This window comes from Boleophthalmus pectinirostris, unplaced genomic scaffold (genome assembly GCF_026225935.1).
Source record: "Boleophthalmus pectinirostris isolate CB_2022bp ecotype Guang Dong unplaced genomic scaffold, ASM2622593v1 HiC_scaffold_9, whole genome shotgun sequence".
Lineage (NCBI taxonomy): Eukaryota > Metazoa > Chordata > Actinopteri > Gobiiformes > Gobiidae > Boleophthalmus > Boleophthalmus pectinirostris.
Window position 1 is genome coordinate 6,687,332 of NW_026571541.1, and position 24,502 is coordinate 6,711,833.

General features: G+C 37.7%; 1 protein-coding gene across 1 annotated transcript in view; it reads left to right on the forward strand.

Annotated features, from left to right (window-relative positions):
* The first annotated feature begins 3,087 nt into the window (after positions 1-3,087).
* smtnl (smoothelin, like) overlaps positions 3,088-24,502 on the forward strand; it is a 55,737-nt gene continuing 34,322 nt past the window's right edge. Inside the window, 3 exon segments of the mRNA XM_020925004.2 lie at positions 3,088-3,183; positions 5,999-6,197; positions 6,200-6,687. Of these exon segments, the coding sequence (XP_020780663.2) occupies positions 6,107-6,197; positions 6,200-6,687 (579 nt within the window). The 5' untranslated portion in view covers positions 3,088-3,183; positions 5,999-6,106.

A 24,502-nucleotide genomic window follows, 5' to 3' on the forward strand; every position in this document is an offset into this window, starting at 1 on the left:
ATTCTAATACCTTACTTATTTCAATAGTCCCTCTAGTTTCTGAATAAGAGCTATTTGAATGTAAAAAATCTGCCCCTGTTTCCCTCCGTTACTGCCTGACTGGACCCTACTGCTATTTATCTATCTATCTATCTGTTTTGCCTTATATAAACTCAGATTTCTCAAATATTATCAGCACTTTGTCTGGCTGTAAACCTTTTAAAGTGCTTCATAAATAAAGTTGGTATGGTGTGTGAAATATAAAACTAAAAATGCAATTACACTGATCTGTTTTAAAATAATAACATATATAAAACCTTATATATAACCCCGAGGTGCACAGTCTTCTGGTTGTTTCTATGGATATGCCATTTCTCTGCCTGGAATGTTCCACAGTACGACATTAAACAGCTCTACTTGACATTTATTCAGTTACAGGTGGGTTTATAGCTCAGAAATATCTAGAAAAACAGGCATTCTGACTGATTCTGACTGAGCGAGGTCATCTCTCCACAGATCTGACCTATAACTGTCTGGTTTGGCCTGTGTGAAGATAGAAAGGTTTAATGCCACACTGTGAAACATTCCAGACAAAGCACTAACAAAAGCATTTGACAAAACCTCCACCTGAAAAGTTACACAATGCACCTTTAAAGCTCACAAGAGTCCATTTTGTGTAATATAGAACCTTTAAAGTTGCATTCATTCACTTATATCTTTTGATTTAATTTTATTTTGCCTGACTATGCAACATGTCACTTTTCTGTTGTTTCTGGACCTTGCCTTCATACATAATACAGATGCCGTTGGTTTGTCTGGAATGCTCCACAGTGTATTAATCTCGTCTGTCTCCACGGCGACAAGCGGTTAACACCACCAGGCCGAGCTGCAGGTCTGACGCAACCCTGCTCTCTTCTTTAGTAATGCAATCATTCTGTAATCATCATTTTCCAGGTATTGTTTTGAATAAATGCCAGATTAAGATTAAAGGCGTACCGCGGAACATAACCTATTGGCTAAGTCTGTCTTTTTTACTCTTGTATAATCATGTGTTTTATGTAATTGTACTGTTCTGTAGTAGAAGTTGGTTTAGTAGTAGTAATTGCTGCACTGCACTGCTCTCACCTTAAGTCTTTATCTTACCCAAATACTATTACACTAACGACTGATAACAAGGCAAAGGAGGAAGGAACAGGATCTGAATCAGGAAGTGCAGTGTTTGTAATACCTGTGTCAATACAGACTAATTTACCGTTTTACCTTATGATTAAAATGTCTTAAATGTAATACTGAAAATAAAATGACACTGGATTTGAAGTAAGATTTGAATTACTGCTGGAACATTCATTGTGATTATTATGTGTCATTGTTGATGAAAAATGAATTTCCTTTGGGATCAAGTAAGGATACTAGTAACTACTACCTATCTATATATCTATCTATCTATCTATCTATCTATCTATCTATCTATCTATCCTTCTATCGTTTTATCTATCATCTATCTTTTTTCTATCTATCTGTCTATGTTTCTGTCTATCTGTCTATCTATCGATGTATCTATCTGTCAACTATCTTTCTGTCTATTTATCTAATTATCTATCATCTATCTATCTTTCTGTCTGTCTGTCTGTCTATTATCTATCTTTCTATCTATCTTTCTATCATCTATCTTTCTGTCTGTCTGTCTATTATCTATCTTCTATCTATCTTTCTATCATCTATCTTTCTGTCTGTCTGTCTGTCTATCTATTTATCATTGCCTTATATAGATTAAAATGTGTCAATTACAGTTTTTCTCCATTGGTTTGGCTTATTTCTTGGAACAGAAATGACATTCTCAAAACAAACCACTTTGTTGTCGTTCACAACAGAATGACATTTCTCACTGATTTCATCAAATTGTAAATGTCTTAGTGCATGTCTCAAGTGTCTCATTGCATCTTTGCACATGGGTCTGCACAAGTCGTCTACAGTTTGCACAATGAACTCACATTTAGCACATTTTCCAAATAAATAAATCTTGCTGATCTAAACGGATTAGTTGATTCTCAGTCTAATGGTTGTTCTCTCCAAAACATGTCAGCATGATTTCATTGTCGAAGTCATCATCTGCACAATAGTTTGTTCAACTGTCAAAATTAGTCAGGAACATGACACCATGAACATCATATATGATTTTTTTTTTAAACATTTGATAAATTCATGACAGTAATAATCAGTCAGGTGAAATTAGAACTTCCATCACACTATGTGACCCTGTGAGACAGTGTGAATTTCCACCGTGGCCCACTCATCAGGGCCTGGTCCACTTCCCATCTAAAGCTGCTCATGAAAGTACTACCACCATACTCTCCTTTCCTCAATCCAACTGAGTTTTTTTCCGCTTGGAGGTGGAGAGTGTATGAACATGGGGCTTCAGACCAGAGGTCAATGCTCCATGGAATGGATGCTGCGTGCGAGGACATCACAGGGGAGGGGATGGTTGAGACATTTGCGCCTTGAGTTTCTTCCTCTTCACAGTCATCAGAGGGAGGGTGATGACTGCGACCAGTGACAAGTCTTACTGTAGAAACTTTATTTGCTTTATTTACAGCACTGTAGGCTAGATATAATTTTTCTTTTTTTGTTTGTGTTTATATTTGGCACATGTACAGAATACTGTATACATTTTCTTTTTATGTACTCTAATGTATGGAAGTGACTTTATGTGTGTGAATAAAAGAGTTTCACATGTTCCACAGTATGACATAAAACAGCTCTACTTTACATTTATTCAGTTACAGGTGGTTTTATAGCTCAAAAATGTAAAGAAAAACAGACATTCTGACTGTGAGCTGGATCGCCTCTCCACAGATCTGACCTGTAACTTGGTCTGGTTTGGTCTCCGTGACGATAGAATTGCTTAATACCAGAACAGTTACACAATGCACCTTATTACGTGGAAGACGAAGGTGAAAAGGGGAAGCCAGAGTTTACACAGGATCACAACATAGGAGTGAAACAGTCCCCTCCCTTTCTGGTTTACTATCACATCCTAGACTCCTCCTTCTCTCCCCCTTGTCTCCTCCTCCCTTGTCTCCTCCTTCGTCAGTCTGACAAGGACTTGAGAGTTAAACAAACCAGCACCGGTAAAGCACACACAAACGCAGATAGGAAGAGAGGAGGAACAACTGAACGGGACCTGAAATCACTAAAGGAGATCAGGTAGGAAAAAAAAAAACTATGGCAACTTCTATAAATGACTTTCTATTTACTCAAAGATTTTATGTTTAATTGAGTCACTTTTTGTCCTGGAAAGCTGGTTGGACTGTTTTTGGTTTCTGTCTTTGATAGTAGACTGCACGTGTGGCTTGCAATTGTAGTAGTAGTAGTAGTAAGTTTTAGTATGTGGCAGTTTTATTTTCTATTTTATTCTATTTACAATGTTTGATTTTACTTGTCTTGACATAATACAGACTTTTTATCAAACACTTAAACGTAAATTTGTCTTAAAGAGCTTATGATATACTATTTTATTATTTATTTTAAACAGTGGTGGAATTTAACAAAGTACAAGTAGTAAAAGAAAGTAGAATTTTTAGGTATCTGTATAAGTAAAGTGCATTTTACAGTGGATACTTTTGACTTTTACTTCACTACATTTGAAAGCTGATATCTGTACTTTCTCCTTCACTACATTTCTGAAAAGGATTTAAAAGTAAAAGTATTTTTCGTATGATTTTAAGTGTTATTTTTATCATGTTCGTGGTAACATCCTGACTTACAGTATGTTTTTGGGATCAAGTGCTGGCTTTGAGCAAATAAAAATAAATACGACATTAAATAAGAACTTGATTTGTATTGATAAATCTGTAAAAAAAAAATAATAATAATATCACTATGTTTATAACAAATTAACAACACTTGAAATACATGAAATATTTTTACTTACTCTTAAAGTACATAAAAAACTGGTACTTATTTTTTCAAGTGATTTTTTTTTTTAACTTGAGTAACTTGACTGAAATGACTGAATCTTGATCTCAATGAATTTTTGTTATTATTTGCTCAGCCTTTTGTTAATTTCCTTTCATTTCTAGTTTAGAGTGAAAGATGATTATGGTTCAAAGTTCTATTTGAACAGTAGTATTTAAGTTCACATCAGTTCAGTATCTATGTTATGATTTGCATGCATCTGTGGACCGAAATAGCCGGTGGGAGAATGGACTGAGCTCCTGTTTCTGACTAAAATGTGTATTGACATATTGAGGTTATAAGAAGGAACCAACAGTCTTAAAGTCATTCTTGTTTGGTTATAATGACCAGTGTTGAAAGAAGTACTCAGTTGTGTTACTTAAGTAAAAGTACAGACACTGGAGGAAAGAAATTCTCAAGTAAAAGTAAAAGTATCACAGGAAAAATCTACTTGCGTACCTGTTTAAAAATGTATTGTGCGCAGATTTTGAGGTCTTACAGTATAAAGCTTCTTTTTTTTTTTTTTGTAGCTGTTTTAATTTGTATATTTTGTTTGCTCAAACTATGAACATGTTAAAAAATACTTTTACTTTTCAGTCCTGTTCCAAAATGTAGTTGAGCTGAAAGTACAGATACCTGTTCTCAAATGTAATAAAATATGCTCAAGTAAAGTACAGATGCCAAAAATGTTTACTTAAGTACAGTACTTTACTACTTTTACTTCATTGTGTTCCACAACTGATAACTACTCACAACCACCAGAACAAAGTTATTCTAAAACCTTTATTTGCACTGGTCAAACAAAATGTAATTAGTATTTGGCCTAAATGCTTTAAAGTGATATATAGTTTTGAAAGGTTTTTGTTGTTGTTGTTGTTGTTGTTTTAATCATAAATGCCACTTTCGATGCTGAAAACTTCATTTGGAATTAAAGGTCCTGTATTACGCAAAATTGACTCTTGTGAGCTTTAAGCCATGTTACAATGTTATTACCTCATCAAAAACAGACCTGGAATTGTGTTTTGTTTCATTCACACGTGTGAGTAATCCTTTATTATTAGTCTGTCTACATCTCTGAAGCTCAAAATGCTCTGTTCCACCCTGTGATGTCATGAAGTCGTCGTTTTCAGGTTTACAGCTACATTTGAAGTTTATTTCAGGAGACATCGGCAATTCCAGGACTGAAATGATCCAAATGATTCTAGTGAAGGTGTATGGAGTTTCAAAACACAAGGGTAGTGAGTGTTTTCTGTTTAAGAGAAAAACTCATCCAAAATATGCAGGGTCTGTGTGTGAATGAAACAAAACAAATCCAGGTTCACTACCAGTCAAAAGTTGTAGAACACAACACTTTTTCCAGTTACTGTTTACTGTTGACCAAAATCTATTCTAAACTTTTGATTGATGAAAGTGTCCACCTTTGGCAGATAGAACAGCTGAACACACTCGTGGTTCGTTCTTTTTACAATAGAAATCAAATATTGTTCAGAAAGTTCATCCCAAGTCTGTTGCAGAAGTTCCCATAAACATGTGGCACTTGTAGGTTGCTTCACTGTTCTGTCCAGTTCATCCCAAATCAGCTCGATGGGTTTAAGTCTGGACACTGTGCTGGACACTCCATGTTTTCAAGTTTACCATCTTGTTCTTTTTTCTTGAGGCAGTTTTGGCAGAGTTTGGACTTGTGTTTTGTATCTTTTATCTTTTTTTTTTTAACCTCTGTCTGTTCAGTTCTTACCTTTGTACCATTTCAAGCTCTTCATTGGACTTGCACGACTTGAGCTGCGATAAATACCTGGAAAAATTAGGGTGTTCTAAAACTTTTGACCAGTCATGTATGTTTGTGATGAGGAAACAACATTATAACATTGATCAGAAAATAGCCTAATATGGGCCCTGTTAAAATAAAGCTCAAATCAAAGTATAACAGAGCCTCAGACATAGCAGTGCAGACAGTTAGCATCACCCCCTCAGAGAATGTTGCTGGCATCGATGTATAAATACACTTTTCATGTACTGGTAACTTTATAAACTGATCAAACGTACCTTAACTTCCCTACATTTTCAGATTTTTCAGATTTGCCGTGAACGTGAAGACCTCTGACCCCACTCCAAACCCCGACCGTCAGAACTACACAAGTCCTTCCCCTGAGGTTCCCCAAACCCCTCCGCAGCGATGGAGACTCTGCTGGAAGTGGCCGACTACTGCCACCCGCGCCCCTGCTCCCCCGAGGGCGAAACCGTGTGCGCCGCCCTCACCCGCTACGAAACACCCTGAGAGACGCCATCCGGGAGATCCACGTGGACGTCAGCGCCTTCAAGATCGGCATGGAGCGGCGCTTTGAGGAGACGTCCCAGCTCAGCACGCCCCTCAGCAAGGCCGTGTCCCAGCTCCAGGAAGAGAACCAGCAACTCAAGAACCAGCTGGAGGTCTTGACGCGGCAGGTGGAGCTGCTCATGAGCAAGACGCACGAGCAGAACCTGGATCTGAAACTGAACCGAATCAACAATCACAGCCCGAAGCTCAACGGTATACATGAGGAGAACCATGAAGAAGTTAAAGAGATATTTTACGGGAAAGGTCAAGCTCATATTCAGGCGTCAGACAGCACCCACAAGTCGTCCTCTCCCGTCTCGACGAGCCCGCCCGTGGGGTCCAGGGTGTCCTCCATGGTCACCACTGGTCTTCTGTCCAGCGGCAGTCCGTCCACCACGAGATTCTCCAGCCGGGCCACCTTCGCACTGTCCAGCAGAAATGTGAGTGCACCAATTTTGTTTTTCAGTTGATACTTTGCAGTGACATGCTGGGTTTAAGATGACATCACAACATTCTACAGGCCCATTTAATTTAATACAGATGTGGGCAGCTAAAATTAATATTGTTAAAATGTAGACTTATATTGCAATACAGTAAGGTCTTGGGTCTACTAAATCAGAGAAATGATCAGGATCAACATTTGTGCGTTTGCCTTTTGGATATTTGTGGATACAGATATATATTTCTATGGCAGAATGTTCATTAGTTACCGTGGTGACACAATGCACCATAAACTGTATATATAAATGGGCACACTAGTCACCGCGTTCCAGATAGGAAGTTCGCATGCAGGTATTTCCGGCTCCTTCTGACTCTGGCTCCCATTGACTTAAACCAAAATATTGTGGCCTCTCTCTCTGTAACTGCTGCTGTGAGCCTCGTTATTTTGGTCTTAAAATGTCCGTATTAACCTGCTCTACATGATCCTAGTGGTTTTTTTTTTTTGTTTCGTTCATCAAAAACCCCATTCATAAAGCTTGGCTCTAAATTCGCTTCCGTAACCTCTAGTATGGTGAGCTTCATTTGAGTGAGGCCGATGAGGTTCATTTGGTCTTCCGATAATTTATGTTATTAGGTCCTTTTTTCAGAGGAAGAGTTTGTTTTGCATACCTGACAGTTTGGACTGCTCACTAGCGTTCATCCTCAGAGTGGTTACGTGATGTTGCTGTGACGTGTCCGCTCAGCTGATTTATACAGGTTGTCGGCACTGTCTTCCTACCAGTGGAGGCAGAATGACAGCGCCATCTGCAGTCCAACTTCCTCAGGACAGTGTCCCGTGCGTGTTAGAGTAAAAAAGCCTCGTCGTCCCGGTTTATAGTCTCATGGGCATGTTTCTGTATTTTGATTGCCTCTTTAATCCAGCAGTGGTGTTTGTTTTCCTCTGTCCCAGTGGTGTTTGCTCCGTCCAAGTCCATAATGTGGTTCGTTCTTTTCCAGTGGTCACAAAGGTCCGATTTGAGTTGTTCCTGTTCTGCTTTGTGTTTTGTTGCTCGTGTTTCGCCTTCGCTGTTTCCTTCTCGCATTCTGTCCTATGTTCTTTTTTTCGTGGACTGAACGCCCTCTCTGTTTCCCCGATGTATGTTTTATTTCAGCACATGCAGGGTATTTCATATATGACATTACACATATGCTTCGGTTCTATTTTATGTTTTGGGTGGATGAGTAATTGCCTGAGTTTTCTGTGCTGCTTCATTTGAGTGGCGCCGAACGCTATGGGTGACATCAAACTACCTTAGCCCTCTTTTTTATAGAGTATATGCAATGCACACATTAGCAATAACTACCAAAAAAACACAAAATTTATTTAAACAATACATTTTTAGGAGCCTTTGATCAATAAGAGCATTCATGGTCCTGTTTAAAAAATGAGAAAATGTTACCCTTCTCTCTGTAGCTGCTGCTGTCAGGCTCCTCATTTTGGTCTTGTCCATAAATCAATTTGGCAAAGGAAAAATTCAATTTGTCAACTGAACAAATGTTTATTTAGGCTGAAAAGTTTTCAATCTAAATAAACGTTTGTCCAGTTGACAAATTGAACTTCTTCTTTGTCATGGATTCTACCTGGACGACTGAGGGATTCTACACATATCTTGTAAATCAGTTTATATTCCTAATCCTAGTGGAACTGGCTCCAAATAACTGCCAGCCTCCATGAGCTTCATTTGACTGGAGTTGGACGTTATGGGTGACATCGCACTCCCTCAGTCTGATTCTTCATAAAGCCTGTTGTCATAAGTCTGAATATTTCTTTCAGAAATGGTGAGTCTGAGCCTCTGTATCATCTGATATCATGACATTATCAAATTCTCGAACGTGAACATCATCTCATCATCACCACGCACCAGGGAGTGTCATAGCTGCTGAATTTGAACAAGAAACAGTCGGTAATTACTGGACCATGTGATGTTGTCTAGCCGAGTTCATGCAGAAAAGGGGTCTGGCGCTGAGATGGTTGGCTCTGATTGACTGACTTTCAAAAATCTGTCAACAATGGTGCTTCTGTAACTGAGTGTATGAGAGTGCAGTTACTTAAAGGTGCACTGTGCAACTTTTCTGGCGGAGGGTCCACTGACTGCTTGTCCCCATGGAGATGCTATTGCTTGGCGTGTATGGCCATGGTATGTCTTCAAACATTTCCATCTAGTGTTTATTCATTACTGGGGTTTCAATTGCTCAAAAATACAGCAGTTTATGTGAATATTAATGACTGTCAGCAGATCTGAATTGTAATGGAGTGTAGTGCTGTAACCTGCTCCTCTTCCTTCCTATTCTGTGGAACATTCTAGACCAGGGGTTTTCAAATTGGGTTAACGTGAGCCTCTCCTTAGAGTAGACCTTGTTTAGACCTGTTTTAGTCCTGGTTTAGTCCTGGTTTAGACCTGGTTTTAGTTCTGATGTTAGTCCTGGTTTAGTACTGTTTTAGTCCTGTTTTAGTCCTGATTTTAGTCCTGAGTTTAGTCCAGGTTTAGTCCTGGTTTAGACCTGGTTTAGTCCTGATTTTAGTCCTGATTTTAGTCCTGGTTTAGTCCTGGTTTAGTCCTGGTTTAGACTTGGTTGTAGTCCTGATTTTAGTCCTGGATTAGTCCTGGTTTTAGTTCTGGTTTAGAGGCATGTCCCATGCAGCGTATACAAGTCAAAAAAGGTGGCGCTTCAAACTATGAGTAGGTTGTCAGAATGGCGACATAAAAGGTGTTGGAATGACGGCATCAAATCATTACACTTCCTCTCAGAAAACTTAACTTGCTGGTCACTAAATTTGCGTGCTTTGTCTCAATGTGATACCAAAGTTTGCAGGTCTCACGCTGTCATTCACATTCTTTGCGTGTGTGTTGCACCTCCCTAGTGGCTTTCCATGGAGATAAGCAGGTGGCAGACCCTCAGTTACAAAGTGCACCTTTAACAGATGCATATGCAAATAATTAAAGCCCCATATTCATACCGTCTAAGAATTAAATGTAATAAATGAGTTCTTCAGCTATTTTCCATTTGCTAATAGTTCCATAAAACACATTACATACATACATACTTTTACAATTGAGTAAACCTCACCTGCTACAATTACTTTTGTTGTTTTGCTACAGCTTTAAGTGTATTTTTACTTTATCATACTGTATATTTTGGACGTATTTGTAAGTGTCTATGATATTTTTACACATTGCAGTACCATCTGTCATGGAACAAGTCTAAACCAGATTTATGAGTAACTAAGTGTCATGTAAATGATGAATAAAACAGGTGTTAGAACTTATTATGCAGATGTGACTTTTGAGCTTTCTATCATGTTATAACGCCGTTCCTGCATCAAGAGTTCAAAAAGTTCAAAAGTTCAAAAAAAGTTAGTCAGTTCTTCATACAAAAAACATAAAGAATAAATTAGTGTAGTGAATACAGTGTTTCCTCGTTTATCATGAGGGTTACGTTCTAAAAATAACTGCAATAGGCGAAATCTGCGAAGTAGTCAGCTTTATGATTCTATCTGTTTTAAGGCTGTAAAACCCCTCACTACACACTTTATACACCACAGGTCTCCAACCTTTTTCCTCTGGTAAGCTACCTTTATGAAACGAAAATGCCAGAGAGCTACTAATTTTAAAGAAATTTAGAAAGTCGAAGAGCTATGACAAGCTTTAGACAGGGTACAGTTAGATGCCTATTAAAAATAAACAATTATCCATGTATTACTGTACAAGTTAGGAGTCAAAATGACACGTTTACAAAAGTAATTAATCAGATTTCAGTTATTAAACGCAATACATATAATTCAGAAATCCCTTGACGAGCTACTTGAACGGGGGTGGAGAGCTACAGGTTGGAATATACACTTTTCTCAGACAGGACAGTTACAACCCTTTTTGCAGTCGTCCTTATGTTATTTTCCTCCTTCTTTATGTAACGAACCAAAGATTAATTTATTCCTTAATGGCGCCCTACAGCTGCGTAACTTCTACCTTCCTTCAGCGTGTCCAGATGTCCAACTTTTTATGCGATGGTTACATCTTCCTCTTCCTTTTGGGTGCAACCACAGGAGCCTTTGTTCGGTGCAGAACGTTTCGTCAACATTGTGGGTTTTGTTGGGGAGAAAACTTGCAAACATCCTACACTTCAGAATCACACTGGTAGAGATCCAACATTTATGTAAATTTGACAAATTGAACACATTATGTACTGAACAGGAGACACGGCACAGAGGAGATTGATTGACAATGGTCTACAGTCTCTTAGCCAATCAGGATGCAGGGGGAGGAACACAACGCCTGATCATACGATGTAAAAAAAATAATAAAAAATTGCACACAAAAAATCCGCGAAACAGCGAGGCCGCGAAAGGTGAACTGTGTTATGGTCAGGGACGACGTGCAAAAGTGCACTAAATGTCATCCATGCATGTTTGAGTAATCTAGTGATCTCTTGTACATCCCATTCAAACCCATGCTCCCACATGACAATTCTCCATAAATATGCAAAAAACATTGTGCAAAACTGTTCACAACAACGTCACAAACCCAAAACAATGTGCAGTAGTTTCATTAGTGGGATGTACGACGACTGTGTTACTGCTTTGAAGGGGGTGTGATTTAGCACGGAGAGCAAAGGGAGGGGAGACTCAGAACGTCAAATACGAAACTAAAAACATGTTAATATGTTGTTTTCTCCATGGAGAGAAAAAGAAAAGCAGAAACAATGCACCTTTAAGTAATAAATTTTGGATGTTACCATATATTTGCGCATTGACCTTTCCTCTGGTTAATTTGTGGTTTATTGGTTTTGCCTTGAGATGGATGAGCTGAGTTATTGCGCACGAATATAAAAACAAGTTTCTCTACCACATTAAAATGATTGAAGGGCTGGGGGATGGGGAATGGGGAGAAGCAGAGGGGGGCTATGACCTAAGCAGGCAGTAAAATGACGTGTTTTAGCCCTGTGTAACTGGAGCTCTATCCCCGAGGGAACCATTATCCACTGGGTTAACTCCAAACAACATGTGGTTTTCAGGAATGCCATCCAGGAAAATACTGGTGAGGTCTCGTGTGCTGTCAAATACCCAAGCAGCTCTCGTTTACTCCAGCGAACAGAGCAACGTATGTGAGGCTGTGGATTGAAAGAGTGTTTCTTCACTGAGGTTGCCTCTCCACAGACCTGACTTGTAACTTGGTCTCGTTGGGTCTCTTACTATTAAGAGACTGATTATTTTTTAATCAGGATACATCTGTCCATCTTTTTCTGTTCCAATACCGACGTTCAATCCCCAGTATCAACCAGTACCATTGCAGAGACTGAAAATATGATTTATGTGTTTGTCTATTTAAACACATCTGACGTATTGGTTAAATATTATCCAAATGTGTTTTGTAACTGTTATTTAACATTTAAAGTAACAACAGAACAGCCTTGAATAACAAGTTCAGCAATGTGATGTGTTCTAGCAAGATCAACCAGTATATTGTCTTATTACACCAATTTATAGACCAAAATGAGAAATCAGCTGAACCAATATCTTAGAACTAGGGGTGTAACTGAATCTACTCAAATAAAGTAAAATATTTCTAATTTCAGTCATTTTAACTTAGCTAGATGTTGTTTTTTGCAGTGCAGTACACCTGAATATAAGAGTTTAGTGCTTAGAATTGTTTTGTGTCCTTAAGCAAGACACACATCATGTGTGTTATTGTGATGGTTATCTGATAGTGGCCAGTTGGTGCAGTTTCAGTCTGTGCCAAGTCCAGCTGTGGTTGTAAATGGACAATGGGTTTTATCATTGTAATTATGTGGCATTTAAAAGTGCACAATGCAACTTTTGTGGCTGAGGCTTGTCTCCATGTAAACATCTAAGCAGGTGGCTAACCCTCCAACAGAAAAGTTACATAATACACCTTTAAGTGAGATCAAATACATGCACAGAAAAAACTGGAGGGTTAAAATTTCAGAGTTGTTTTAAGACAAAAATTTATTTTAAGTATCTGAAGGTTAAATGTGGATTTGAGTTGAGGTTATTTGCCAGAGTTGATATGGCTGAAGTTAATTCTATTTCCCCTAGTGTTAGTTCAGCTTCCCTTAGTGTTCATTTGGCACCTCCCACCCACCACTTCGAACTCCGTGGGAAAAGACCACTTTGAACCAGTTTTGTTCATAATTTCATCTTAAATTAACTCAAAGTGTAAAAACAAAACACTTCCATGTGTTGTTAAGCCAAATCAGGATAACTCTGCAAAGTTTTATCTGTTTATCCTCAAAACGTTAATATAACTCTTGATTTCGGGGATAAACAGGAACTTTGGTCCAGTTACTTAATTAACATTTCCAAAAATGTTAAATTAACTCTAGAACAGATTGGACTCATATAAACCCTGAGAAAATGTTAAAATTGATTCTTTGAGAGTCAGTTTTAACACTCCACTTTTTGCTGTGTGGACAAAATCCTTGAACCAAGTTATCATAGAACATTTGAATTCATATCCTTCAGAATCAACTTTCAATTCATGTGTGACCTTAAAGCTGCACTGTGCAACTTTCTGGTGGAGGGTCTGCTACCTTCTTGTCTCCATGGAGATGTTATTGCTCTCTCGTCAATGTTCCACAGTATGACTTTAAACATATCCATCTAGCTTTTATTCATTACAGGAGTTTCTGTTGCTCAAAAATACAATAATTCCTTCCGTGAATATGAACGACCTTAAAAGACTCCTGCTTTGCGTTTATGGAAACTCAAAATGCCACTTCACCAGAGCTAATCCTGTAATAGTGCTGTAGTGGTCTTGGACTCGGCGGTTATGTCATGCCATACTTAAGCTTTTCCCAAAATCGTAAGTAACTTGTAACTTGAGTGCGCTCCTGGGAGGTGAGCTTGGTCTGTGGTTTTCCAGACCTGACAGAGTGAATGAAGACAAAAGAGAAATGATAGCTGTTTATTATTACAAACTCCAAAACATGCCCACTGTTTGGTTCCTGGAAAATAGATAGAGGGATCTGGATGGATGCAAATGGGATGCAAATGAACAGAAATTGGCAGAAGCTCTTGTGCCTGAGGTTTGACAGAGGATATATTTAAAGTAAAGTATTTCTCTCAGCTTCCTGTAGCTACCTGTATTTATTCAAATGAAGTAAAGTGGCCTATATTTTTGGAAGTACTTTTTACTGCTAGTTCTTGTATTGTTATATTTTGATGTGAGACAGGCTTGATATTAAGGTTCTGACACTGAGTTGACTTAAAAATCTCATAAAATCCATCCAAACTTGAGATGATCCAACCACAGCTGCGAATGTGTATCTCATGTCTCTCAAATGCAGAAGTCAGCTACTTTCCAAAATTCTTGAAGCTTTCAGAACAAAATATAGAACTTCTTTTAGCTGAGACAAGTCATAGTTTGTTGTTTTGATTGTTGAATCTGTAAAAATCCGCATTGTTTCTCAGTTCTTTATGTCGTTTTTTCCCATTTTTTGAAGCAAACGAAGCATGGTTCTTCTCTCTGATTGGTTAATCCGCCTGTCAATCACACCCTCTGAAATCATCTCGTCTTTGTAAAGTTTTGTCAAAGCGTGTGGTTCTGGCTGGTCAGGTAAACAAGTCCAAATCTTTCATTAATGTAATTAGAGTTAGGATTCGGACCATTGCCACAGCGATTAACAATTGAAAACTAAAATATTACATCATCTGCGGGGGGGAAAGTTTTCAAAATGTTGCTTGGAAAAGGAAGCTAGACACCCATGTATAGGAAAGATGGCTCCAGTGCGTGTTTTTGCGATAAAACAATGTCTGATTTTACAAAATGCATGCAACCTCAGTCATTTTGTGATGTGGTGCCTTTCTAGTGTAAACTCACAGAGCTCCATTGTTTGTTACAGCAGTGTGCATCCCCTCGTGTCAGCCAAACGCACACATCAAACAATCCCGAACAATACTACAGCGAGTTATTTTTTACTCTGAACCAACCTCATTACCCAAGTTTGTACACGTGGACTCTACTGTACCTGCAACACAGTCAAATTGTCCAGAGGCTGTTGGTAATGACATGCTTGTATATTTTTCTGGTGAAGGATTTGTCAGACATTTTTCTCCATGGAGATGTTATTGCTTTGCATTGTTTGGAATGTTTCACAGTGTGGCATTAAGCCTTTCTATCTTCAGACCAAACCAGACTAAGTTACAGGTTAGATTTGTGGAGAGGTGACCCGGCTCACAATCAGAATGTCTGTTTTTCTAGATATTTTTGAGCTACAAAACCACCTGTAATTGGATGAATGTAAGGTAGAGCTGTTTAATCCTTCCAGATGATGGACATGTTTTACATAATCACGCATAACTTATAAGATAGAAACTTACTTTACTTACTTAGAAAAGTTTTGGCTATCCGAGCATATATTCAGCATTATCCTACGTCAAATACACGCTGCGTGATGATGTAGAGAAAACGAGTGTCCAATAGGAATTTTATTTTCCTCCATACTCATGGGCTCCATCCATTTTGATTGGAACAAACTTTGCCAAAGAGTGTAGTGAGTCAAGATGGTCGATTGCTCTGAGCGTCTGTGTTTGTGACACTTGAAAAATGTATTCTAAGTGCAGATATTTCTCAAATAAATGGCAAATTACGCATCCTGGTCTGTGTAATAGTGCATCCCTTGCTACTTGTATTTGAAAGGTTTATTTCAGTCAAAATGTACAAATCCAAATGTAATAAACACCATGGAAATGCAGGAAGTGATGTGGCTCTGTGCTCTGGACCTGACACCAGCTGTTTCCATGACTGGCACCAGGAAAGTCATGGGGCCTTTGCACTTTTTTTTGTTTTGTTTTGAGGGCATTTTTAGTTTACTTACAGACTTGATATTTTGCACTTTTGTAGCTAAGGTCCTAAATAAAGCATTATGCAAAAAGTTGTTTATACTTGTTTTGTATTGTTGTTTTTTTCATTTGTATTTCTGGCCTTATAGATTTTATTACAGCCATATGACACAAATAGAGCAGCAGATTGTGAAATAACAGGTTGTATTGAAAAAAAGGATGTATAACTTAATTAGGGGGCAAAAGAGGGAGTTTTAATTGCAAAATTAAGAAAAAAAATTCCAGGGGAGGACAAATTTGCTAAAATTGCCTTTAGGTCTGGAAAGGTTAATGTCATACTGTGTAACATTCCAGGAAAGAGCAATAACATCTCCAAGCCAGGTGATGGACTCCCAACCAAAATGTTACATCGTGCACAAAGCAGTTGTGCAAGTTTTCTTGAATAATTTGGCTGAAAATGTAGACCTACTGAGTACTGCCTCGATTTGTCATTCCTGTATGGTGATACTATTGATACTACTACTACATCATGCTGGGGGGTGTATGTCCAGTGCTGGAATATTTACGAGTTACCATGGAGACCCAATGCACACATTCTCAAACATAGTAAAAAAAAAGTAGATTTAAACAACACAACACATCTTTAAGACGAAGATGCAAAAAAGTGTAAATATTGTTTTTGATATATCGACCAACTGATATCCGTCTACCTCGAGGTAAAATATATTATAGCTGATGGACAGTGAGTAATAGAGCAGCTCTTGAATGCTTGGATTACTGCCATAGAGTATAGTGGGCGTTCCCCTGGATGCCGACTGTAGCTATTTGTAGCAATAAAAGCAATTACTTCATTTATACGCGTAATCCAGGTCTAATCCTTTCTTTAAACACACCACAGTGAAAATCCTCACAGAATCAAATGCGCTTGTTTGTCTTGGTGGCGAGTACGGTTGGCTCGCACTCCAGGTGAGTTTTCCAGCCGTTGAATCTGCGCGCCTGTGGGCAGGTGTGCTACAGGATTAGGAGGAACAGAAACATGCGGAGAACAGGCCCCTGCACATTCGAGTGAGCTCACAACATGAAGTCATAACTGTATCAAAACTGTCAGAGGGCTTTTGGATGCCAACTACAACACTGTCTGCTGTTGACAGATGAGTAAAGATGAGCCAAAAGAACAAAAACAAAACATACGGGCTTACTGATACTTCAAACCCCCATAGAGATTGAGACATCGGCTTACTCTGAAAGGTTTGAGCTAAATAAGATGGGAATTGAGAGGTGAAATTCTGTTCAAAGTTCATCTTTTAAACACTCCCAGAAGAATTGGGAAAAAGGCTGAAATGTGATGCTCTAAATGCTCTGTTCCACCTTGATGTCATGAAGTTGTAGTTTTCAAGTTAACAACTACATTTCAACTTTTGGTTCATAGAAATTGGCAATTCCAGAGCAGAAATCATCCAAAAAACACTCAGAACAAGAATCAGATTTCAGACTAAAGGGTTAGCAGTTTTTATCCAGAATAAGAGAAGATATTTTGTTGTTTGTGGAGGTCTTATAGTCATTCCAATTTGCTAAAACAGCTTGAAAAACATTGTTACCCTGAGCTGGCTTGCCTCTCCATAAATCTTACTTATAACTTGGTTTGGAGGCAGAGGCGGTGCTACCATTAGGCAAAAGTAGGTGACCGCCTAGTTCCCCCAAACCTGGAGGGGCCCCCAACCAATTTCCCTCAGAGCAATTCGATTTTCTCTCAATATGACATTTAGAGTCATATTGAGAGCAGTACCAGAGAGTAGTACCATCAAAATAGTACAGTCAAATCTATTTTAAATGTCAAAGCATTCCCCCTTTCACGTTAGAATGGTGCTATATATGTATAGCACAATTCATACACAAAGTAATTCAAGGTGCTTTACAGAATAAGAAAAAACATTAAAATCACAATAAAAACTAATCAAAACATAAATAATCATCATAAAATTAAAGATTAAAATAAAAAAGAGAGAAAGACATTAATTATGCTATGATTATAATTTATGTAATCATAATCATATGTAATGGATGTAAACAAAAATGTAATTGTAATAGCAAAAAATAAAACTACTTTCAGTTCTGGTTATCTAGTAGACGACCAAATTTTATATTCTCATTTTTGTTTATTTTTGTACAATCATGGATGATAAACTTTGCGCCTCTCTTTATTATTATTGTTAGTTTGTACGACCATAAACAAAGATATATTTCCGTGTATGTACTGTATATCATAGATGCATATGTGTATGTATGTATGTGTGAGCATGTGTATGTACATATGCGTGTATACATATATATGCATTTGTATACATATAGGTTTGTGTGTATATTTATGAAATGCATATGACAGGTAAGCACTCCAAAGGTGAAAAAAAAAAGTGTCAACCATTTGATTATGTGAAACAATAACAACATCCTACTCCTTTTAAGCACCAGGTCCCAAATATGTAGATGTACATATCCTTTTTGGGGTTTTTTTGTTAGTGTTGTTGATTTTGTTTTACCTTGCTCAAATAAATAATAATAAATATGTCATTGCTCTGACTGGAATGCACCACAGCATGACATTAAACCACTCAACATCTTATGTTTATTCAACTACAGTTGGTTGTATAGCTAAAAAATATTTAGAAAAACAGGTATTTTGACTGTGAGTAGGGTTGCCTCTCCACAGATCTGACCTGTAACATGGCCCGGTTTGGTCTCCATGAAGCTAGAAAGGTTTAGAGTGGAACATTCTAGATGAAGCAATAACAAACAAAAAAGCATTTAATTGAATTCCATACAATGTAGTAACCATACACTGTAATTACTTTCAACTAATTACTAAAAGCGTTTAATAATTCCTTTACCATCCCAGTCTGAGCCATAATCGAGCAGACTATATGATGACATGATTCGTCACGTTTGAGACATGCATATCGTTTTTTTTCTTTTTTTGCCTTTGAGCAACTTTTGAAAACCACCGAAGCTGTTTAACATGGACGAACCACAGCTGTGTGAGAGCGTTTCCATAAAGAACAGCTTTGAGGTCTGTAAGAGGCAGATGTCTGTGCCGTAATGGTCCGGCGTTGTATGAATTAGCCCAGATTACCCGAGCAAACGCAGCCAACAATGTCTCCTCTTCCTCCTCCAAATCCCACTAAGCCAAAGCTGGTTTTCCCTATTACAGCTTGGTCTGAATAGGGCACAGTGTGGGTGAGCATGCCCCATTGAAATCTCATTCAGCGGACGGATTACGAGTCTGACCGACGACTTTTTTTATATTTAGAACCTTCCTTGTTTGTTTAAAGGTACAACCCCAGCCCTGGCCTGAACACAATGTGAAAAAAATCCCATGAAATGTCTTCAAATTCATCATTTCGGATTCGATTGAAGCATTGGGGAAGTTGACGTTGAATCATTTGTGGTTTGAAAGGGAGTTAAAACAACGCCTAAGACTGATACATTTCAAGTGGGTGGTTTTAATAAAGTAAATAAACCTTTGAGCTCAAGCTATTGTCAAAGCATAGTCACGCTGCAGAAACTCTAATTTAACCAAGTAAAGGTGCACTGTGTAACTTTTTGGTTGGGGGTCTGTCACCTGCTTGTTTGTGTGGATACGTCACTGCTCTGCCTGGAATGTTTCAATGATTTCAATGATTTTAAACAGATCTACTGTACATTTATTCAATTACAGGTGGTTTTATTCCTCAAAAATACCTAGAAGTACCTTGAGTGGGGTCGCCTCAACACAGATCTGACCTGTAACTTGGTCTGGTTTGGTCTCCATGAAGATAGAAAGGTTTAATACCATACTGTGAATACTGTCATTCCAGACAAAGCAACAACATGAAGAAAAGCATTTGATGGACCCTTCACTAAAAAGGGACAGTCTGGAATTTTGGACATAGGGCCTCATTTCCTAGTGAGCCAGAGTGTTGGAGACGTGTGGAGACACTTTTTGAAATATTCCATCCAGTCCTTGTATTTGCAGAGGTCGCTGGTGCTAGGCTAGTGCATGTCAATGGCCATAGTTATCCTGCCACTAAAAACAGTCTTACCCACTCCACAAAACACCCGAAACAAATCTATTATTACACCAGACTGTCCATGTGAATGTCTGTGTTGAAGTAAAACCAACCTTGCATTTGAAGAATTTATGTCTGAGCAGCTGCAGTGAGTTGTACTTCCTGATAGAAAGCTCAGCAGCGGCGGACTGATATATGAGAAAATAGTCCCTCAACATGCAACAATTAATCTGCTGCAAGGTTAGTTTTATTTCAAACATTATTCTATCAACACAGACATTTACATGGACAATCTGGTGTAATAATAGATTTTCTTCATGTGTTTTGTGGAGTGGGTAAGACTGTTTTTAGTGGCAGGATAACTATGACCACTGACATGCACTAGCCTAGCACCAGCGACCTCTGCAAATACAAGGACTGGATGGAATATTTTAAAAAGTGTCTCCTCACGTCTCCAACACTCTGGCTCTATGTCCAAAATCCCAGACTGTCCCCTTAACTTTAACTATAACTTGAATTAAGAAAGTTTTATTGTCATTTTAATCAATTTCACTTGACAAGTAAAATAATCTACCAATGGAATAAGACTTCTTGTACTTAAAATATGGAAGTACATCTTGCTACAGTTAAGATAAGAAAAACAACAACTCTTTGCATTTAAAATAATAAACAAAATATTAAATTGCTTGTATTCCATTGGTAAATCATTTCACTTGTCAAGTTGAATCTACTCAAAAGCAAATGCTGTGAATTTAAGAACTTTTACTCCTACTTGAGTAATAAATATATTCGACAAAGTAACAGAAAAGGTTTTGGTTGCACCTAACCTAACTGGTAAGTCTACAACTGACAAAAGCTTGATGTTTACAATAGACAATTTGGAAATCTATATTTGTTTCTTGCACCATTCTTTCAGGTATGACTTTTTCCTTTCACTTTCATTTAGTTTTATTTGTTTTTGAGGAGATAACAGCATTAAAATATAACTAAAATCTCACAAGAATACATTTTGTGTAATAAAAGGCCTTCAAAAGCTAGTATTTCCACAGCACTAGTAATTTATGAACTGCTAAGTCTGTATCTGAAGTAGGCTTTGAAGCACAGGTTCAGGTAAAGGCTGGTCACTGGGTTATCTCTTTAATGCACAGATTGTTCTTAATTTATAGCTTTTAAAAAAACATGCGTAATTTGTTACATAACTTCAAAACAGAGACAAAAAGTCAAGGTGAGGGCAGTGACTGGAGAGAATGTATACGTTATAAGAGAGACTTACTTTCCTTCAGTTGTTTTTAAAGCGCCCATATTACGTTATTTTCTGATCTATGTTATAATGTTGTTTTCTTCATACACCTTCACTACACTCATTTGGATCATTTTAGCTCTGTAATTGCCCATGTCTGCTGAACAAAAGATAAAGGTGGAACAGAGCATTTTGAGCTTTGGAAATGCAGACAGACTAATAACAAAGGGTTACTCAGACATGTGTGAATGAAACAAAACACAGCTGTGGGTATGTTTTTCAGGAGGTAACAGCATTATAATGTGGCTTAAAGCTCACAAAAGTCAGTTTTGCATAATAAAGAACCTTTTATGAGTCAATTACAGTAGTTATGTAACTTTCAAGCTGTCTAAGAAAATTTTAGACACCTTAATTTTATTCCTACTTGAATAATAAATATATTTGACAATGTAACAGAAAAGATTTTGGTTATGCCTCTAACTCGTAGGTCTGCAAGTGACCAAAGCTTTATGTTTACAATAGACAGTTTGGAAATGTATGTTTCTTGCACCATTCTTTTAGATATGAGTTTTTCTTTCACTTTCATTTTCTTCATTATTTAACGTCCTTCCAAATTGCAGTCATTTATGTCGAACATTTACTCATAAAATTACTTTTACTTGAGTGGTACATTCCCCTAAAATACTTTTTTAGTCTTACTTTAGTACAACACTGTGTAATTTGTGGCCCTTTTGAGTCAATTTTCAACTCGTGTGACTATTTTTTTAGCCAGGCTGAGACCGAATTCTAATGCTGCGAGGTCAGACGGTTTCACAAAGTGAAACCCGTCTAATGAATCAGGCTATCTGTTTTTAGGATTGGGCCGAGTTTTGTTTTAATCATGTGTCATGCTTCGTGTAGTAAACATGTAACAAGAACTGATTAAGCTCCCGATCGGCAATCGTAGGTCACAAGAATATCAAATCTGTTTGAAATCCAGTCGCCTCTCGTGAGGGTTTTGCACTGTTGAAGTAGTTCGTATAGTGTGAGAACATGAATCGTGAGCTGTGAACTTTTAAACCGTGTGTTTTAGTTATACAGTTTGAGTTGGGGCTGAATGAAATGGTCGAAAATATCGCACATGTCCGGCATTAGATTGCTACTTTGTACTTCTACTTCATTCATTTGAACAGTATTTTTTATTACACTTTGAATATACTTTTCTGCTCTTTCCATGGAGATGTTATTACATTTTTTATCAAGGAGAGAAGCAGGTCAGGCCAAGTTACAGGTCAGATCTGTGGAAAGACAAGCCTACTAAGAATGCATGTTTTAAGCCATTTAAGAAAAACAGGCAATTAAATAAATATAAACTTTTAATGCTATATTGTGGAACATTTCAGGCAAACCCCTACCATGTTACTGGAGACAAGTTATTTAAGTTACTATACTATCCTATAATCCCCTTTTAATGTGAAAATTCTCCACCATTTGTTCACATTCAGTTGTATACTCATGGTTTGCATGGTGATGGAAATTCTGCAAAAGTCATGGAAATTGAAAATGTCATTTCCAGTCCTGAAGTTTTGGAAATTCAATGAAAATTTTGGAAAAGTCGTGGAATTTTAGTATCTCTTTCACGCAACTACAGCGTTCTGTTAGGTTCTCATTAGGCTGTTATGATTATTTCTGAACGTCTGTGCCTTTTGTTTGAAAGAGATGACAATAAATGCACTGACAGGATTTTGAATGTTAAAAAACTATAATCCCAAACCATAAGGTGAGTGGAAAGGGTTAACATTTCATATTCAGCCCTAAAAGTCTGATCAATTCTACACATGTAGGTAAAAATTCACTTCAGGTCATGAAAAAGTCATGGAAAAGTTTTAAAATTTTGTCAGTGGAAAAAGAGTGGGAACCCTGTATCCTTTAACACTGCGTTGGTTGGAGCAGGTCTTGCAGAGGGGGCTGTGCTCGGAGCTGCCCAGTGTGCAGTGGTCATACTGGGGGTTTAACAGAGGTATGCGGCCACTCCCTGCCCTCCCCCTGGCTCTTAATGACTTCCAGACAAAGGCCAGCGTTCCCGTCATCCTCCCCGTTAATAAGTGACTGGTCCTGGGACACCTCACCCCCGCCACCCCCCCTCCCTTCTCCCCTCTCCCCTCTCTTCTCTCCTCTCTCTGCTCAAAGAGAAGTATGCCATTGTCCAGGTATTAGAATTAAAAATTTTCTGGAAAGGTCAAAAATGGGGTAAGGAAATAAAAGAAGTGACGTGATTTTAGCAGTAACAGTGTGTGGTTTAGGACTGTGTGTTTGAGATGGGAATCAAAGATAAGATAACACTGACTTTTACAAGGCATTTTAGTACAAGTACTTCTAAACAAAGCTTCCAAAACAAAGAGATAAAAAGATAGCAAGGGCATAGAAGTGTCCGATAATATGCAATAAAAACGAAATATATATACTTGGAAGAAAAGAGAAGATGCTCATATAAAATGTTTCATTGGATGGTGTGTTTCCTGAATTAGAGAGGGTTTTATGTTTTGTCATAATCTTATCGAGAACTTCACAATGTTTTCAGTAGTTTTGATCATTTCTGGTAAAAATCTAATAAAATTCAAAAGTGAGTATTTTGGACCTTTTTATGGATAGTTGTATATATAAGACAAACTAACAAACAAACAAAAACAAAAAAAACGAAAGACAAAATGAACCGTTTAAACTTTAAATGTAAGGGTCTTAAAGGGCCTATATCTGTCTCTGTCTCATATGATCAGTGTTAGTGGTCACAGACCTTTTTTAGCCAAAGATCTACATGCTTGGTCCGAGTAAAGAGCAAGATCAAGATATATTTAACTGTTTTCTGTGAACTAAAACACTCACTGCAAGAAAAAATGTGCAGTTGCAATACAAACAAAATGCAAAACACATGCAGTGGAAACAAGTAAACTAGTGCAAATGTGACCACAAACCAGCTTTAACAGTGTATCAAAAGGATTCATGAGAGGAGTTCTATTATTATCAAACTTAATGTGATGGCAGAGAGTGAATTTCCTCTAATAATGCTTTGAAGTTTGTTTTATAGTTGCAGACAGCTCAGTCAGATCAGTGTTTCCCAAACTTTTTTCTGAGGACCCATACTTTAAAAGTCACAAACCTTTGCGACCCAAGTCAACCGACATTATTCTTAAATCAAAAAATAAAAGTGGATTTGATTCATTATTGAACATTAATGAGGATATTTTAGTGTTGACTGAGTGATCGTGTCTCTGAACAATTATTAATACAAAACTAAGAAAAAAGAAAAGAAAAACAGTCATTGAAGTAGCAATAAAAGGATCCATAAGTCGCCTATTTGGACATTAAATGTTGCCCCTTTTTTAAATTTTCAGCATTCAACTGAACCAGCAATATTGGAACAAAATAGTCAATAAAATAATTACAAAAAGTTTAGAAATGATACAAAACATTTCAACATGTGTCAGAACTGTATATACAGACCTACATGCAGATTGTGACAAGGCGACCCAAGAAAAAACTTTTGCGACCCACCCAAGGGTCGAGACCCAGTCTTTGGAAAACACTGAGTCAGACTGTTTCTGTGCTTGGATCTGATGATTTTCATTTGTGAAAAGGCCACCTCACAAAGATAAGTTGAACCAAAGTAAGCATTCTCTTCAAATGTCAAATGGTAGCATACACGTGGTGGTCAA